Source organism: Scleropages formosus, chromosome 7, assembly GCF_900964775.1.
Source record: "Scleropages formosus chromosome 7, fSclFor1.1, whole genome shotgun sequence".
Lineage (NCBI taxonomy): Eukaryota > Metazoa > Chordata > Actinopteri > Osteoglossiformes > Osteoglossidae > Scleropages > Scleropages formosus.
The window spans coordinates 17,346,650-17,366,142 of NC_041812.1; the positions used below are offsets into that span (position 1 = coordinate 17,346,650).

Here is a 19,493-nt window from a genome sequence, read left to right on the forward strand (position 1 = left end):
CAACATCCGGAAATGAAGACAGCCGTGTGTCGTGGTGTACGTACTGACCTGTTGTGTTGATGCGTGCGATTTTGCTATTTAATTTTTTTTTAAAATTTCATTTGTAGCACAGTTTTGTCTCTACAAGTTTATTTTTTGGGTTGAAACTATAGTTTTTTTCCAATGTGGTACTGTGTACGACAGCCTAAGAACTGGAATTTGTGAAATGAATGCATGGCTGAGGAGAATCGAATCATGTCTATGCCACAGACTTTGGGGGGCCACAGGAGGCCCTTTTCAGCCCTTCTCGGTGAGTGTGTCTGGCCAGTGATCGTATTTTATTAAAATAAAACGCAAAGGGGGCCTCCTAACACAAATTCAGTGCAATTGCCAATGTGTATATACACCTTTACACTACTATGAGGACAGTACCCCTGGCTGGCAGAGGGCACTAGGACACATTCATTGCATTACATTAATAAACAATTCAGTTCTGTCATTCAGAATGCTGTGTCAGGATTTCAGTGGTGCTGGACAAAATGTGATGGCTACAAGTGACTTGTACTTGGTAATCCCCATACTATAGGCCATATTTCAGGGCAGTGGAAATAATTAAAAATCCCAAGATTCATATATTCATCTTTATTCCTCATCTCGTTTCCTGTGTGCTGTATCGGTTGGTTCTGAGCCACAGCAGCCCACATTGTGAAGAAACCCAGGTATGAGAGTGAAGCGGTGTTGCACGAGGCGGCTGTCAAGCTGATCAGCCGACATCAGAACCTGTCAGACCTGCTGCTGGAGGTGAGAGGAGGAAAGTTGTGGGAATCGATCGGGCCGGTGAGGCACGGGAGGGGGGCTGTGAGCGTGAGGTACCTGTCACTTAGAGCCAGTTATGAGTTCATTGTACAGTGTTTGGTTTTCTGCTCTTGTAGGCGAGTCGCACACCCAGTGGCCCCACTGAGAATGTGGGGCTGGCACAGCAAGATGTATGCCTGGGGAGTCTTACCCCTCCTGAGACAGGGACCTGGGCCACTCCTCTTTCTGGCCCTGGAGGCTCACTCATAGGTCAGTTCTGAGAGTCATTTGGTCTGTCTACCTCAAACAAGCTTGAACAAAATGTGTGACATTTTATTTAACTTTATGTTGACTTTTTTTCCCCTAAAATCCTCATAATTGTTTCTCAGCCACTCTGTGTGGCTTACCATTGTTCTTATATAGGGGCAGCTAATTCTAGGGAGCTTGATAGTGTAAGATGCTTTTCAGAAAAATGACACCTAAATGAATAAATGTAAATGTGTCCTTTGAAAGTGTGTAAAGCATAACATGTTTAATGTGTTTGTTTGTAATGTTCTCGTTGCGAATTGTGCGTGTTAAGAGAATGATGAGTCTTTTCTCCATGTGTGATGTGGATGTGTGTCTGGTTTTGTTCTCAGTGCATGCACTGCAGAGGCAGGCTGTTGAGCTGGGGGTCCCAGTGGGGGAGGTGTCAGCAAAGTTGGTGGCAGAGAAGCTTAGAGGACTGATGGGATGCTCTGAGGCTCATGGCCGGAGGCTTCCGTTGAACTCCACGCAGAGAGTATGGGGACCTTACTGTATATGTGTGTATTTAGCTGGTTATTTGTACTTGTTTTGGGATATTTGTGTTTGTTGAATAGTACTGATGTGATTTGAGTAGAGTTTAGGGTTACCTACTGGTGTTATGAGGTACAGTATGTATTTAAGCTGACCTCTCTCTCCTTGTCTTTCCAGGCTGAGCTCTCTGTTCTGGTCCAGTCAGCTCAAGAACTGCTCTCACACAGAGCCTTTAGCCCTTCAGCCTTTTGCCGTGAACTCTGGAAAGCTCTGGTAAATACTGGCTTGGTGGAAGATCTCCTCCATTGTGTGCGTTCAAGTTTTTTTTTTCTTTACATGGACATGACATACCTGTGAAACGTGACTCTTGTCGGTATAGGAGAATCCTCTGCTGGAGGTGGTCTGGCATTTCCACTTGGGAAGAATTCTTACTGTGGAGTACATTTTGGAAAGGTAGTTCTTCATGCTCTGTTGCAGATCGTGTGAGTTGCACTGTGCCGTCTGCAAGCAAGTTCACAGTGTACTAACCGTGCATGTGTGAATTTCTTAATGCACATATACAGTAGTTCTGTGCAAAATTTTGTGCACTCCTGGTAAAATGACATGTTTTGTTAGTTTTCTAAGTGAAAAGGTTAACCTCTACAGGGAACAAGCTTAAGACATACAGTCTATTTGCAAATTTTAATGGACAGTTACTGTATCTTTGCAGAAGTGCCCAAATTTTAGCGCATGACTGTGTACTGAATTATCTGTATGTCTTCATAGGATGATTGCAGATGTGACGTTTGTGAGGCTAGATTTTGAAGTGTATGAGTTTTTGAATTTAATGAAATGAAATTAATTTAATTTCTGCTTATAGTGAGGAGGGGGCTGAGTCATGGTTAGTGACAGAGCTGAGATCTCTTTGTGGAGGAACCACAGAAGAGCAGGGACAAAAGGAGGATAAAGAGGTGCAAAAGCAGATCCTCACAGGTAAGGGCCCAAAGGTCATTCATTCATCTCATCTCATCACAGCTCATTTGTTGTCATTGCCTGCCATCATCTGTCAGGTATCCTCTCTTCCTCTCAGCCCTCTCTTCCTCCAATCTTCTGTCTCATCTTGGTGTTATTTTCAGTCCTGTATGAGACTGCACTCCTGCTGTTCACGTGGAAACTAGTATGGCAGAGATTGTACTTCTCAAGTAAACCATCTTTCAAGCCAGTGATTCACTTTACACACCTCCAGACACACAGTGCCATGTGGCAACCTGTCCATGTATGATGAGGCCTTTTCAGTTGTCTGATTTCATCACACTTCTACTTCAGATGATGCCTTTATGTCCTGTCTGTTAGCACAACAGTTTTATTTCTTTTTCACGCCTGCACTGGAGGGCAGGGCTTTACTTTGCAATCTGGTCAGAGAGAGGATGTGTGCACTTTGTTGCAGGTGTGGTATCAGTTCTGGTGCGGGCAGCATTCCAGAAGCCCCAGGACCCAGGATCTGCTCAGAGGAACATCTCTCAGCAGTGCTGCTTTGTTCTCGATGACATGCTCTCCTGTGAGTGTCCCTCCTCTGAGCTCGCTTTTCTACACTTAATGTGTTTTCTGTTATCCTGTCTCTCTCTTCACACTTTCTTGTTTCTTTCTCTCACACTTTTGCTGTGCTTGCAGGTGTGTTGGACAGTTTGCACAAGACACAAGACCAGCAGGCCGGAACCGTAATTGCTGAGTGCTGGTAACTGAAAAAGGAGGGGGACAACACGTGCAACAGTTAATGGAAAAATGCAGACTGAAGCACTTCCATGTAGCTCTGGATTTGTTCTGCACTTATTGAAGTGGACTATATGACCGCAGCACTGTTTTGTCATGTACCCTACAGGGTTCAGGTGTTGGACTCGATGTCCTGTGATGTAACCATGTCAGATGATGTGCTGGGTTGCTTCTTCACTCATTCTCTCACATACATTCTTACCTACAGACCTCAGTTCAAAGGTGAGAAGTGCAAGATTGAGTCTTATTTCTCTTACTTTTCTGATCTGCATGTCAGTGGCCAGAGTAGGTAATACACAATTGCCACATAAGGATGAGTGGGATTTTTAAACTGAGCAAAGATAACAAAAAAAATCAGTTGTTTTATGCTACTGCGCTATTATTGTACAGTGGATATGCAGTTAAAAACAGCCATAAGTTCTTGAGGGTGAAAACTGGAAATGGAAAAATGGACAGCTTTTTTTTTTTTGCAAATCCTTCAGCACGTTTACACATCTGTTCATTTTTTTTTTCCCAGAAGAAAATATCTTCATTGCATTCTATCAATATTCTTTGACATCAGCCAAACTAACTTGTCTTCCTTTCTGTTCAGTGTCACATGCCATTGCGATGCAGAGTGAATGGTGCTTTGCTAAAACCAGCCGATTGCTGACAGCTTTATATCGGAAGGTTTGTACTGGAGTGTTTCTGTGTATAGTGTGGGGAGCCATTCCGTGTATGACCCAGTATGACCTACCTGTGCCTTCTCCCCTTCTGTCCTGCAGCTCTCCATTCTCCTCAGCATGGAGAAACTGTTGTCTCACCTGCAGCAGGTGCTGGAGACTGATGAGGTCAACTGGCAGCATGTGCTCTCCTTCCTCTCCACCCTGCTGGTGTACTACCCACAGGCCCAGCGCTCACTCATAGGTACTTGCATGCATAGACACACACACACACACACAGTATGTAACATTTCAGAAGTCTATGGCCTTGAAACTGAGCTGCTCTGATGGAACAACTGATTGCATCTCTCGCTCCCTCATCCTTTCCCAGAGCTGCTTTCTCGCCTTCTGAGCTCCGCTTTTGAGGGCTATGACCTGGAAAATATGATCACTTCATTCCTGCTGGCTCGTCAGGGGGCGCTTGAGGGCCCAGCTGTCTTTCCCTCGTATAGCGAGTGGTTCAAGGTACTGCTTTTTTGTCTGGTTCCACACAAAGGTATGTTTTTTTCTGTGTAAAAAAGTTTGCTCATTTATTACCGACTCTTACGTGCTTTCAGATGTCCTTTGGAAGTGCCAGTGGTTACCATGGTAATAGCAAAAAGTCCATAGTGTTTCTACTGAAGTTCTTGTCTGACCTGGTGCCCTTTGATCCACCACAGTACTTGAAGGTGACCTCATTTCCTATCTGGAAGTTGTTTTTGGCGTTTGCTGGCAGTCAGCAGCCCCTTGATCTAACTTTCCTTTCTTTCTCCTCTCCTTTTGGTGATACTTATACTCCTCTGGGGAATTTGGATAGGTTCACATACTCTACCCGCCTTATGTACCTGTGAAGCACCGCACCCTCCTCCAGGAATATGTGTCTCTTGCTAAGACCAGACTTGCTGATCTAAAGGTGGGCCAAAGTATAATATGTTGTTTTACTACAGTTCATTGCTGATTAATTAGCACAAAGTATGGGAGGTTGTTTATAGAGAATTGTGATAGATGTGAATGGTCATAAATAGAGGTTAATGTGTTTTGTACGGGAAAGTCAAATAATCTAGAGCAGTATAGTAAAAGACAAGTACAACACATCATAATGAAAGTATCTTGAGAAAACTGGATAGAGTCTGTGCAAATGTTTCTCAGTTTACACTGGGGTTCTGTTGTGACAACCTTGTCATGATTCAACTTCTGCAATTTATGTTGTCTTATATGAACCATAAAGATATATGTATAAGCAATTAACATACATGAGTTCTGCACTGTATGAGGGGTTCTTTTTTTCACTAATTTCACAAATTATTCATCTTAATAGTAACATATAATAATATAAATACAGTTCAGTATTATAATTAATAATTAATTAACGGAGCACTGCTGGTATGATAGGTGTTTCTGTGTTCAATCTGTGTGACTGACCCTAATTGTCACCGTCTACTTTACTTTCTCTCAGGTTTCAGTGGATGGGATGGGGCTCTATGAGGACCTATCAGGAGCAGCAGCTCCAGTACAGGTGAGCAGTTGTTCTTCCTGCAGCTCACTGCACACACAGCACTGGCTTAGTGCATTCTGTGCAACTTCTCATGGGTAATGAGATAGTCTTATAAACCTTTCTTTGTACAGATATGTATATGGTTTGTTTTCTGTTCATTTGCAAAAGTTTTTATATTAACTGACCCAAAGTAAATAAGATGGGGGCTTATCACCACGTGGCAAACAAGATGATGGATAAATTATGTAAAGCAAACAACGTAAATATGCATCAGGAAGGGAAATATACAGTGGTGTATTTGCAGTGAAGGTGTTTTGTAAAGCTGTTAAATTATTCTGAGAGAAAGAAGTCTTCCCAGAAGTGTGTCTGTGTATGACCTCCAGTGTCAGGCGAAACAAGACGTGGACAAAGCTGTCAGTCTGTTTGAGAGCACGGGGAAGATTTCCACCGCAGTAATGGAGGCCAGGTACATTGAAGTGTCCTAGTCTGGTGCTGCTGCTGTGAATGACCGTGCATCTCATACTCGACCAGGCTGTGTATACCGACACAAACGGTTTGCTTTTGGAGCAACGGGCAAGTACTGTCAGGCTTGCTTAGTGGCCCTTGCTGGGTGATACCTTCTGCTGCTCACTGACAATGTAGAGCAGTGCAGCCAGATAAAGGCCAGAACAAAGTGGAGAGTGGTGTGGTTGATTCAGTTAGAAAACTGTAGTACTTTGTGTTAAAGTTGGAGACTTTTTACATGACAAAAAAAAGTGTGAGTCCTCCAATTCACTAATACTGTAAGCTGTTTCTTGCACGTCTTTTGCCTGTTAAATATTTTATTTGCGTTATAAATGACTTAGAGCAGTTGTTGCACTTTGTGAACCATTTTCTCTTCTGTGTCTTGCAGTCCTGATAGATGCAGAAGATGTAATGCAAGTGTGATATGCATGTACAGCCCATTTACTCTTGTCTCTGGTGCTCAGCATTTTCAGGAGACCGTACTTCCTGTCCCGGTTCCTCCCCGTCCTCCTAACCCCACGGGCAGTGAGTGGCATTAAATGCTCTCTTGGATGCAACACTATTCAGACTGCCTCTATTTCTTTCTCTTAGATGTTTAATTAAATGTAAAAATTTCATATAGTGCTAACCTGAATGCAAATGAAAACTGGGCTCTTAGTGCCCTTATAATAAATAATCTTATTCGATTTTTTTCCCCTCCCCCTCTTTGTTTTAGCTTCCTGCCAAGCCTGACATCCGCATGGCTTTCATCGAGTCCCTCAGGAAGTGAGTTGTGTGCCGGTTCTACTGTTTTCTCAGATATAACCACGCACCACACAGAGACATGCACACCCATGCAGCACAAAGCATTTTCACAATATTGCAGTGAGGTTGTGCCTAGATAATAGGAGAATAACAACGTTACAAAGCCTTACTAGAATTCTGCTGGTAACAGCATTCAAGAAATAACCTAGAGGCAACTTTTGAGAAGAAAGATGCAAATGTTTGAGATTTTTGTCCTTCATTGCTGTTTCTGACTATTTGAAGGGGACACTTTCTTACTGGTAAATGCACTTCGTTTTGTCTGCGTTCCCCTGATTTTGAGCTTTTGTAAAGTAAAATATAAAAATATTCCAGTCTTTGGATTGGTCTAAATGACATCTGAAGTGGCAGTGCTGGACTGTACTATTGTTTGTTTTTTTTTTTTTTTTTTTTTTTGCAGCCTTGTAAAACTATGAACACAAATGTTTTCATACCAATAAATGTAGTAAGATAATAGTTATAGATGTAGCTATTAGGATAGCATCAGCAATACTTGGGATTATTAGTTATCTGACATAGTTCAGCGGTATGGGACAAGCCATTGACCTGTACCTGGGTTGTTGTGTTCCAGAGCAGAGAAGATCCCGTCTGCTTTGTACTCTAACTATATCCAGGCGTGTCAGAGGGAAAGAGAAAGGCACAGGCCAGAGGAGAGTGGGTACCCTTCCTCTTTCTACAGCAGTCTTTCCTCCATCCCTCTGTTTTCACTCTTTATATCTCTTACTGAACACCATTGTACATGCTTGAAACAGTTGCATGAGCATCACTTTTTCCTACAGTAGTACTTTTCCCTGTATACATACAGCAGAATATTTCATTAGAGTATTTTAGGTTAAGTATCAGCCAAGGAATACTATGTACCTGTATGTATCCTATGGGTTGGTGTGCTTGCGCGCGCGCGTAATTTCACAACTATTACACCTGTGTGTGTGTGAGAATAATTGCATGATTATGTTGCCTTATTGCAGGAGGAGTTGTGGAGGTGTCAGCGGACCGGCAGCCCTTGGAGAGACTCCAGGATGAGCTTCAGGATCTCAGGCACCTGTTGTTGACCCCTGGTGCTGAAGAAGGTAAGAGGAGGTCTAAGATGTGCATGCAGAGGAGTCACACTGGGAGAGTGTCAGAGTGACTGCTTAATGCCACCTACTCGCTTTAACTTTCATAACATTCTGTCTTCTTGCAAATGGCTTTGTACACCCCTCTTGACAGGTGAAACACAGGTCCTGGTATGTTCAGGGTACAGTGTATACTACCTGATACGATGCGTTTTCACTAAATAGAACATTTACATTGAACTAACACAATTATTCACTAATTCAGCCTAACGCACTAACCTTTTTTCAACAAACACATAATAAATTGTGGTCTCTTTGTGATAAAGTAATTTCAGAATTAATTGTATCCGGTCTTCTCTCTCACTGTTTCCTTTTTTTATTTTCTTACAAGTGTCAGCACAGCTGGCTCGGATATCTGAGGCTTTGACTGTTCTGGTTCCCGAGGGGGTTGATGAACCACTGCGCCAGACTATCATGGAGTTCCATGTGGACCCACCCACCACCTCAGACCTGGAGAACAAGGTGGAGAGCGTATCATTCTTCATTCAAACACTCTGACTACATATCGGTGTCAGTGGTCATTAATTCTGAGTAATCTCTCATGTAGTTTGTCTGACCTTTGTGTCTCTCCCTTCCCTTATTTCTTGTATCTCGTTTCAGGTCATCAACTCTGTGCTCGTAGGCTTCTGTCAGATTTTTATGGATGCCTCAAAAATCAATCCACCAAACAGGTGAGTTTAAAGGTGAGAGACAAAAAGCTAGACTGATGGGGAGAGACAGACACCCTTTTTCTCTTTGCTCCACTGTGTGATCCTCTTGTGATGCTGGACTTGTTTCCAGCAGACAAGGCCCATGGGCCTCCCATTTTGTGGCCATGCTGCTGGGACACAAAAAACTGCTCATGTCTCTACTGCACCGGCTGAAAGATCTTCTTTGTAACCAGGTAACCCTTCCTCCTGTGTTCTTTTGTCTTTTGCCTTCCTCGCACTCTAATAGATTACCTTCCGTCCGACCACTGAATCCACATTTTCTCCATACACAACTTCCACTTATTTGTTAGGAATTGTTTGAAGCACTTTTCTCTAAATTGCTACATTAAGATGACCGGTTGTCTAGTGTAATGGCCATCATTTTTATATGTAGAATGATATTGTGACACAGGGGGCATGGTGGCGCTGTGGATTGGACCGGGTCTTGCTCTCCAGTGGGTCTGGGGTTCGAGTCCCGCTTGGGGTGCCTTGCGACGGACTGGCGTCCCATCCGGGGTGTGTCCCCTCCCCCTCCGGCCTTACGCCCTGTGTTGCCGGGTTAGGCTCTGGCTCCCTGCGACTCCATAGGGGACAAGCGCTTCAGACAATGTGTGTGTCTGTATTGTGACACAGGTCTTTGGGTTAATATACGGTCACTTAAAATGCTTGTGTGTCATGGTCTTGCTTGTGTGTCTGTGTTGAAAATGACCGACCAGTTCTCCAAGTTCTTTGACATATTGTGAAAATAAATGTTGGTGGTTCTTTGAGCAAGGTAAATCTGCTCAGACCCAAGAGTCTGTATGAAATGGCTAAACTGGTGTAACCTTCCAAAGAAATGATATCTGCTTGTATGTATATTTTTGATAAATTAGGACAACTACAAAAACTGTTACTTATCCATGATTTACTAAAGGATGAAAACTTACTACTTGGTGTGCTGCGAAACACTATACATCATGAAATACTCAACTGTAGAAAATGAGACATGGAGAATAGCAAAATTTGTGATCATGATTTCACTTTGAGGTAAACATTGTTTAAAAAAGTATTATCAACCAGCTTTTCAACAAAAACTGTATGGTCATTTATGACTTAAGAGTACCAGCACATTTCACCACCTTTTCACCTGTATATATCTTGTAATTTTTTGAGAAATCAGCTTTTCTAATGTATTTCAAACGCAAATAAACATGACTGTTTACTAACCTTAACAAATCTTACCTCTTACGGTTTAGTGCATGCTTCCCTCCTGTTTGATAAAAATACATTTGTCTTTTTTATAAATAAACCCTTTCCCTTCTTGAAAGTTATAAGCCCTCTTTTGTCATCATACTTAAACCTGCAGCTTCTCTGCCTGCTTGCAGGGGGCGTCATTGAGTGCTGCACACATCCTGGGCCTTGCAGTGTTTTTTGTACACCTGCATCAGTGCAGAGCCATATGTCCCCTGGTCCTCAGTGACTCCACACCCTGCTCTGAGGCTCTGGCTGCGGCCCTACCTTGCAGCACCGGTGCAGATATGAGCTTCTGCCTCAGGTGAGGAGGAGAGGCCCACACCTGACACATGTTTATAAGAAAGTCCAGTGCCCAGTAGGAGAGGTAAATGCCAGGTGAAATGGTAAACAGACACGGCTTCATGGTGATCATCCCAGTTACTGCCAGGTAATAGATGCCATTCTGTTTATTCACTCAATGTCCAGAAACATACTTATGTAGTTCCTACACATGTAGCTAATATTTTATACTGCTGTACTTATTTCTTTGTTTGACACATTGGACGCTAAAAGAATTTTTTTACAAACTTTGTCTCGCTTAAGTCACTTTGGTCACCATGTTCCCTTAATGTGAACACTATGAAAACATGAATACCATGATTTCTACATGGTATGGAGTAAGATGGAATACACTTTGCATGAAATTATGACATGTTTTTACATCTTCCATGTTCAGCAAGTTGTCTCAAGCATGTGACTCCCTGCATTACGTGCAATGGATTTAAAGTCTGCTGTTCATGTGCTGCTTTAAGCAGCTGCTTTACTCCTGTACAACGTAGCCTTTGCTTGGCTCCCATTCCTGGCTGTTTGAACGTGGTATATTTGGTGACCTGCCAGGGTACTTGATCACATATTCTGACCTTGTATCAGTGTTGGCAGGGCTGTGGAGAAACGGTCGGCATCAATGACACCTGCAAATCACAAACGTCCTGTGTGTTCACAGGTTCTGCGTGGCTGCAGTGTGCTACGCACTATGCCGAAGTGATTCATCACCAGACCGTGTGCATGATTACGTTCCCAGCAGCTTGTGCAAGAAGGTGGTAGAATCGCAAACTGGAGTGTGTGTGTGTGTGTGTGTGTGTGTGTGTGTGTGTGTGTGTGTGTGAGAGAGAGAGAGATTCCCTGTACACGATCCAGACACAAAGTCAAGTTTGACTAAGCAATGAGACTGCCACTTGTAAAGGTCTGTATTAACTCGCCATTTCTTGCACACACCCAGTATTTTTACTCAAACTGATTAAATGAATGAAGACTGTTAGGTAATCTCTGAGTGTCTTCAGCTTCAGTTGTCTTTGAGATATGGAATCCCTCCAGGTCATGTACGAGAGTAGAATACACCAGCAAAGGAGTATAAATACCATCAACATGTATAGAATAAGTGTGCCATTTACTGAAGCTTCTCCTTTTTGCATCTTTGTATATTTACAGCTGCTCTACCTAGTCTCCAGGCTACTGCCTGGGACAAGGACAGTACTGGAAGGTGGAGGAGTACAGTCAGCAGATGAGGGGACACAGGAGGAGAAAGAGGCTGGACGTGGCATGTGGCGCAACATCACGGATCCTTTGGCTTCTTGGAAGAGCTCTGTTGTGGCACTATGGCGACAGCCTTGCTTCCTTGCCTTACAAACATTACCAGACTACCAGGTGAGTGTGCTGTGATGGAGGACATCTTGTTCCACTTGTTCAGCTCTGTGCTGGGTCCAGGAAAAAAAAAAAAAATCAATTTCTTTGCTAGTTGTCCTGTTAATAATGAGGTGGTATGATGATGTGCTTATCAGTCTCCCTGATTTTTAGGCCTTTTGGTGTGTTGTTGGTTTACGTGTGTTGGCTTCACAAGGTGTGTGTATTATGTTTGTTTTACATAGAAGGGTATTGAATGTAAATGCTCTAGTTTCTGCTGTGTAACTCGTGGGTGTGTGTTTTCAGCTCTCGTTTGCAGAGTGGGTAAAGGCTGAGCTCAGGGTGCAGAGGAGCACAGATATCCTGTCTGATCCAGAGAGGTATTCAAGGACATTACACACACTTATAGTGTACAGCCTGTACTCCAGCAAGGAAAAAAAAAAATTCTCCGAGATTTTATTCACAGGCTTTGGTGTCCTTATGGACTCTGACGCATACACACATGCACTTCATAATGTAGATACTGTTTCATACTCTAAGCTTCCTGGTAATATGTCTCAAAATGGGCTGTGTGTCCTCCAGACAGGAGTATCAGCAGTGGGTGTGTCAGCAGCAGTACTTATCAGTGCCATTAAACCAAGGGGGCTGCGCTGGGGACATTCGGCAGGCCTGCAGCCACATCTTCCATGCTATCATGGAGTTCTATACCTGGTGAGTACCAGATACTCCTCACCAGTCAATCCTATACTTCACAGTGGGCGACTGTCACATATTACTATTAGTTTGCTTCCTATTCAGTGGCAGATCAGGATTGCCTGTTGCTCGTTGCAAGTGCCAGTTTCTGAACCGCATCAGTACCTCGCACTGTACTGGGGTTCTGCCAGTGCTGAGATAAACACTGCGCTGGTTTCTGGACTCCTCATTGTATCTGATATAAACTGCACAAAATGATGTCTCTTATCCGTTCTGTCATCACTTGTTATGCTTTCCAAGTTTTCTGTTTTTCATCCGGATTTTGTCTTTCTGACTGCAGTACTCAGACGGTGCAGACGACCCGGTGCGGACCACCCGAAGCAGACAGCTGTCTCCCGGACATTGTGTCTAGACTGCAGGTAGTACGAGCAGAGGGGGCCACAGTGTCTGCCCACCAGGAACCATCTTCACGTATCTGTGCTAATGCTGCTTTACAAACAGACAAAATGCAGCAATGCCTTCATCCAATAGGAGCTGGTGTACGAGTTGGAGATGAACCGTGCCTTCAGGAGAGATGAGGAAGATCAGAGGAGTTTCATCTTGGATGTGATTTCTGAGAAGTGTTCTGTGACCTCAGAGTCCCTGGCTGTCAGCAGTGAGCTGGAGCTGCAGCAAACAATGCACATCTGGAGCAGGTGTGTAAACAGCTTTACTCTCTATGTATGAACCCAGCACTAGTTCCCTTCCACTTTTTTTCTGGACACTAGAAGTTGATAGGCTGTGCGTTGCACAGCATATGGAAGCCGTCTTTACCCACCAGGCTCGTAATTGGGAGTGAAACGCACCCAAACAGAACAGGAATATGGAACCTCATTCATTCAACTCACTTTCCACAATTTACAATTCAGGTCTGGTGTTTGTGAGCACTGGTGATCAATAACAAGATGAAGAACATTGCATATGTTTATTGGGTGAACCTGTGAACAACCAGGATTGAATAGGACTTTATGGTTTTTTTTATCAGTAATTTTAAATTAGGTTTCAACGTTAGTGAAAATAACAAAAGAGCATTACCGAGCTGTACCTATTATATCTATGGGTTTTTCCAGAATATAACCTCCAAATAAATAGAGGGACATCTGCATTCTTAAGCTTTTAGTGATTAGGACTTAGAAGTCACTTAAGGTAGAAGTGACTTTGGAGTTACAAACGCACTTCTGGTCCCAGTTCTGCAAGTTGACGACTCGGTGTATTCCCTCATGCACTTAGTGTAGGTATGCAGGTGCACTCCTTCTCTGAGTCAGGGCAAGAAAAATGCTCCCTTCCAGCCTGCCTAAGGGAAGTGAAAATGTGTGTCTTTTACAGGGTGGTAGTGGCATTGCCCCCAACAGTGCTGCTGTCAGTCAGGTCTCTGGGGGACAAGAGGAGGCTGGACTTAAGGGCGTTTGCAGAGCACATTAACCAGAGACATGTGAGTGGTTTTCACAGGCGACACAAAGAGAGTCATGGTGGTAAACCTGAATCGCGAAAACATGTCAGATAGACTCCTCTTCCTGCTGTGGTGATAAGTGGCCTAGTACAAAATCGGGTATATGGAAAACATATTTTTAAGGTGTCTTTTATTTTTATTAAATATGTTTGACATTTCTGTCTTCTTTCGCAGAGAAATGTTTGTGTTCCTGCCGGCCGGTTGCCCTACGATATCACAGCACACTTTCTCAAGGTGAATAACGCATACTGATAGATTTCCTGTCATACGCTGATCCAGTTGAGAGTCTCATTTAAATTTGAGCATGGTTTTCTTAATTCAATAAATCACTTGAGAGTCAAAGAGCATTTAGTATGAATAAATTATTTCAGTACATGTCATTTTATTCTATGACTTTAACATTGATGTAATTCCCAGGGCATAGATGGATCCCATACAGGCACCACTGTGGTACAAAACTTGTAGAATTAGCTTTAAAAAAAAAAAAAAACTCAATTCCTCTGTTGATAAAAATCAGGGAAAAAAAATCATCTATCTAATCATCCAGCCCCTGCAGTGTTTGTACTGACTTGTCTTCATCAAGCTGGGAAACCCTGTTTCTCTTCTCTTTCATTTAGGAAGTACACATTTCAGAACCGCTTGTCCCATACAAATCTGTGATGGGTTTCATTCCTGGAAACATTAAGACTTAGCCTTTCCATCTCTTTTGAAGATTAGTTTATTTTGTATGTTTTGTGTTGTTGGGAGTTTCTGTTGCTGGGGGTTGCTTACACTCCTGTTTCCGTCTCTCCTTTCTGCAGGGTGTGTTGACTGTGAGTCTGCGCTGTGATCACCCAAGTCAGGCTGTGAACAAGCTTCTCTCCCGAATGCACCAGCAGTGTCCTCTGCTTCTGGTCTCCGTAGGGGTACGGTCGTGCATGGTTCTCTACCCACGCATCGTCCACATTGCTTACACTCCTCGTTTTCCCACTTGTGCATCTTTCCCTTCTTCCCGGTACCTCTTGTAGACCTTCTTCTCCAACCTGAAATACGTCCTTGTTAGAGTTTCTCAGCTGTTATCCCGAACTTTAGGAGGCTAGTTTGTTGCTGAAAAGGCCTTCTAAGGTGGATTCTCATAAATCAAAGATGCAATTGCCATTAGTTTCAATGCTAACTTTTTTAATGCATCTGTGAGCCTTAAAACCAACACCATTTATGCTAAAATCTTAACCAAACCATTACTATAATAACTAATATGTTAACTATCATATCGTAACATAACAATGCAGTTTCCCTTCATTAATTACTCTATAATACTGTACGGCTGTGTAGCTGTGGTCCTCCAGCTCTTGTACAACTACTGTAAATCCATAGACTTAAACAATCCCAAACAAAGCAAACATATACAGTATATGACCCTGAATGTTTATGTATTAATTTAATGCAAAACAGAACAGTAAAGGCACAAGAAGCCAGTGAAAACAATAGAAATGAATTCATACTCAAAGAACAGTTTCACATGGTGTCTTGCAGCATCTGGGTTGTGCAATTCCACATTGGTTATATCCCTGCTCATCCTACATGTAGTTTGAACTTTCTTCCCATGTTTGCTTGGGTTTCCTCCCACTGTCCAAAGACATGTTTCAGGCAAACTGGTGACTAAATTGTTGGCAGTGTGTATGTGTTTTATATTGCTGTATAGATGGTTGAATGATCGCAAGGTGTTTAGTGTACTGTATCTAACACTGTAAGTCACCGTGGATAAAGGTGTCAGCTAAATACTACATAATAGTCACTGTTCATCCTTTTCTGGAGAAGCCTCTGTTGTGAAAAACTAAATTTTAGTGCCGCTGTTAAGAGGCTCGTGAAATACAAATTTGGTCCTCGCCAACACAAAATGCAGCATAAGCCGAAGTAGAGGTACTAAAGGAAACCTCTGGTAAAGGCCAATTCCTAAAACTCAAATCAGTGTATCTCTGCATCTACGGGTGTGTAGTCATTTATTCATCAAGTATTTTGTGAATCGTTTGAACGGAAGTGTGTGTTCATAGGTTTGGTGGTCTCGGCTGTGTCCCGTGTTGCTGTCTCTGTGGACTCGTCTGAGTGGCGGACCGCTGCCAGAAAGCCTGCAACGTGTAGCTGACTGCTGTGCCTGGGCCTGCAGGTACCTATCCATCTATAAAACTTGATCATTCCCTACATGCCAACCAAACTGCTACACTCTTCCACATCTGCCCACTTGGTGGTCCCACGCACGAAAGGTACAGCACAAAGGTTCTCAGTTCTGGCTCCATTGTGGTGGAACGACCTTTCCCCCTCACTCAGAACTGCTGAATCTGTCCACATTTAAAAAGGGTCTTAAAACTCACCTCTTCTAGACTCACTTCAACCATGATCTCTTAAGTTCATGTAATGTGTGAATATTCATGCACTGTAACTGAGATCATATCCGTTACGCAGTGGATGAACCGTCACACAACTACTCCTGTACACACACACACACACACACACACACACACACACACACACACACACACAGAGTCTGAAACCACTTGTCTCGGAGCCTAACTCGGCAACACAAGGTGCAAGGTTGGAGGGGACACACCCAGGATGGGACGCTAGTCCGCCGCAAGGCACCCCAAGCAGGACTCGAACCCCGAATCCACCAGAGAACAGGACCCCGCCAAACCCGCTGCACCACCGTGCTCCCTTACTATTCCTGTAATGGAACGTAAATGTTTCTATACATTTTTTTTGTTTTTAAATTACTAGGAAGGAATCGTTGATATTCTGATAAAATTTTCTGCAGCTACTTGTGCGACGTACATTGTTTCTTTCCACCATATGAAACAAACTACTTCAGAATCACACGTCTGCATCTGAGTCTCTTTCTGCTAATGTAATGTACACATTGTATCTTCTATGAGATGCGTGTCACTTTACAGAAAAGCATCTGCTAAATGAATAAATGTAAATACCTCACTCAGCTGCTCCGTAGGCTCTGTCCACTTTGCTCCAATTTCATCTTCAGCAAAGGGTGTGCATCTATCTGTCTGTTGCAGTGCAGTGAAAGGGGAGGTGGTTCCACCCCCTGCGGTCCCAGCACTGCTCCTGGCTGCTTGTCTGCACCATGCAGGGAAGGGACAAAGGAAACAGTGTAGTACCAGGAGAACCTTGGAGCAACTGGGGCAGCTGCAGGAGCAGCATGGGCTGGTAAGCTCTCCCTTGACCTCTGCACATATTATTTTGCACTGACCCTTTACCTCTCATTGATGCTGGTACTGCTGACTGTCCTCCTGGTAGCAGTCATGGTTGTTTAATAACAAAAATACATCTTAATTTTGCCTTATCATAAGTTGAGGGATGCATATTACACATGAAGTTATTATAAGAAAGACTTGGAAAGCTTTGACTCAGTGGATTCACTGATCTTTTGATGCATTTTATTGTGGTGTTAAAAAATACATTAGTGTAAATGTAAGTGCACGTTACTAAGTGCAGATGTTATGCTAAACTGACACAATACTGCACGTACTTAAACTGCCACACAGCGAGTAGCGCTGCTGTCTCACAGCGCTTGGGTGGTGTGAGAGAACGTGGGTTCGATCCCCGCTCAGTCTGTGTGGCGTTTGCATGTTCTCCCCGTGTCTGTGTGGGTTTCCTCCAGGTGCTCTGGTTTCCTCCCACAGTCCAAAGACTTGTGTTCAGGTTCCCCATAGTGTGTGAGTGTCACAGAGTGAGTGCGTTTCACTGGTGCATGGATGAGTAACCCCTTGTAAGTAGTGTATCTAGCAGTGTAAGTCACCTTGGTGAATAAGGTGTGGGCTAGTAACACTACATAGTATCCGTTGTAAGTCGCTTTGGACAAAAGCGTCTCCTAAGTGAATAAATGTAAACGCTATTGTTTGCAGTTCCCAGTGTTCCTGCTCTTTTTCTGGGTTACAGACCTTCTGTCAACATTCCTCCAGCTCCAGGTATGACATTATTGCACCCCAGACACAAGCTCGCATTGCAGTTATAACCTTAGCTTGCTGTATGTTGTAGAGCAGGTAAGCTCTCCCTCTTCCTGCATCTGAATAATTTCTTACAATAGAAAGAAGATGCAGAGCCAGCTAGGGAACACTGTATGGAGATCCTGGGATACCTGTGTGACACTGCAGATTGGCTGCTGCTGTTTCACCCACCTGGTCCAGGTATTGCGCTCGTGCACCTGTACAGTGTTGGCTATCTTCCTTCCACATATATAACAGTATATTTGGTACTGTTTCAAAAGAGCAGGGATGGTACAACACTTTGGCTGAGGTTACAACAGACGGGACCACCAGACTGATGCCCCTGGCTTTCTACAGGTATGTCACACATGACAGGCAGGCACTGGACATTGAGTGAATATAGAGTCATCTGATAATGGAATGTGGCCTGTTATGGATGCAAACATTTCCTCTCACTGTGTGAGATGTGACAGTATGAACATGAAATTGTCACATTTTGAGTTTCAACTTTTTTCATCCATGGATGCAAATGTGTGATGTCCCCACAGCCTCGTACCCAAACTGGACACACAGGTTTTGGGGAAGATGTTGAAAGTTCCGGGATTCCTCCTCACAGCTCTACATTCCTACTCTGCCCTAACCAGACTTTTCCTGGATGGCCAGACCCCTTTACCTGATTCCTCCTCTGAACAGGTGAATCACGTTTGGCATTTATGGCACAGTAAAATTCTGTTGACTAATAGGTTACATGGCTAAATGTTTTGCTGTTTTACTATCAAATGTATATTTCGTATCGCTTTCTCCTGCAGGTATATACTAATGTGTCTGTCCTTTAGGCTGACCCCCTGCAGATTCTGAGTCAAGCAAAGCAATTTCTCCTCAGGACAATCTCGCTGAGTCCACAGACTCATTTTTCTGAGAACAGCAGCCAGGTGACTGATGCTCATGGCCATGCACTGAAGATTTGATTCTGCATAGATTGAGCATTGAACTTTGAATTGTAAAATTTGGCTCACCTTTCATGTAAAGTGGTGGAGGTCTCTTAACTCCTGGTTGGCTGTGTATCTGCTGGGTTTCCGATAAATTCACTAACAGAGCAATAATACAAAGTAAAGGTATTTAAATACAGTACTTCTCTACCAGAAAATACCTTCAATATTTGTATGTAATTTTTTTTGAGGAATGCAAAAAATTGTAGAAAAAGCCCACCAGGAGGTGCAGTCATACTATTAAAGATGGAATAGGAACACCTTATTTGTGTTGCTTTCTCCAGGCACTACCTTCCCCAACCCTGCTGATTCTCCCCTCTCCCACCAGTTGAAAGATGCCTGTGGGGATCTAGACCCAGAGGTGAGCTCTGCTGTGTCTTCACGTCTGAGCCAGCATGATTTCTCTGAAGAGCCAGACTTCCTGTGAGGAAACCCAAACTGTATAATCCTCTTCCTTTACCTCAATTCCCCATTGTCCTGTGAGGTGTGTGAGTATACACAAAGTTGCTTCCTTAAGGACAAAACCAGTGTGAAAAATATTAAAATTGTAAAGACTGGGTGGTCTGCTTTTGCTCTTGATCTGTTTCCGTGTGATTTTTACACTGTACGATATAAATACAACCTGCTGAAAGTGCACAGCCAGCAGAGGGAACACTGTTCTTCTTGGTGTTTGAAATAAGGAATTGAAAATGTTGTTACTAAAATTGGAAGGTCCAACAAGAAACACTGTTATAACAAATTTGCTTTGAACAGTTTTCATCTTGAGACAGCGGCACTACTTGCTGTGCCACTATGCCATGCTTTCAGGATAGGCTCCAGGCCCCTGTGACCCTTAATTGCACAAGCAGTTAACTGTAGTGAGAAACAATCCCTTT

General features: G+C 43.3%; 1 protein-coding gene across 4 annotated transcripts; it reads left to right on the top strand.

Annotated features, from left to right (window-relative positions):
* Window positions 1-19,169, top strand: fanca (FA complementation group A). Of its 4 annotated transcripts, XM_018739259.2 has the most exons (43): window positions 1-36; window positions 184-289; window positions 674-780; window positions 912-1,044; window positions 1,413-1,555; window positions 1,729-1,824; window positions 1,931-2,004; window positions 2,411-2,523; window positions 2,978-3,088; window positions 3,202-3,265; window positions 3,410-3,522; window positions 3,893-3,969; window positions 4,065-4,206; window positions 4,333-4,466; window positions 4,559-4,669; window positions 4,798-4,893; window positions 5,437-5,496; window positions 5,859-5,941; window positions 6,444-6,504; window positions 6,695-6,744; window positions 7,352-7,434; window positions 7,749-7,850; window positions 8,227-8,357; window positions 8,496-8,566; window positions 8,676-8,778; window positions 9,949-10,118; window positions 10,800-10,893; window positions 11,285-11,500; window positions 11,783-11,856; window positions 12,059-12,187; window positions 12,510-12,588; window positions 12,701-12,864; window positions 13,535-13,640; window positions 13,833-13,892; window positions 14,459-14,563; window positions 15,689-15,801; window positions 16,700-16,850; window positions 17,549-17,611; window positions 17,731-17,830; window positions 17,911-17,986; window positions 18,178-18,322; window positions 18,466-18,561; window positions 18,947-19,169. In XM_018739259.2, the coding sequence occupies exons 2-43, from the start codon at window positions 214-216 to the stop codon at window positions 19,043-19,045; spliced, it is 4,374 nt and encodes a 1,457-aa protein (XP_018594775.2). In that variant the 5' UTR covers window positions 1-36; window positions 184-213; the 3' UTR covers window positions 19,046-19,169. The 4 variants fall into 4 exon arrangements, with proteins under 4 accessions (XP_018594775.2, XP_018594774.2, XP_018594776.2 ...); XM_018739258.2 differs by having other exon boundaries at window positions 21-289; XM_018739260.2 differs by having other exon boundaries at window positions 21-289; window positions 8,679-8,778.
* The last annotated feature ends 324 nt before the right edge of the window (window positions 19,170-19,493 follow it).

Coding starts and splice junctions, on each gene's coding strand:
- fanca (XM_018739259.2), top strand. CDS start 214: ATGGCTGAGGAGAATCGAATCATGTCTATGCCACAGACTTTGGGGGGC. Junction 781..911: donor TGTCAGACCTGCTGCTGGAG/GTGAGAGGAGGA, acceptor CTGCTCTTGTAG/GCGAGTCGCACACCCAGTGG. Junction 8,358..8,495: donor CCTCAGACCTGGAGAACAAG/GTGGAGAGCGTA, acceptor ATCTCGTTTCAG/GTCATCAACTCTGTGCTCGT.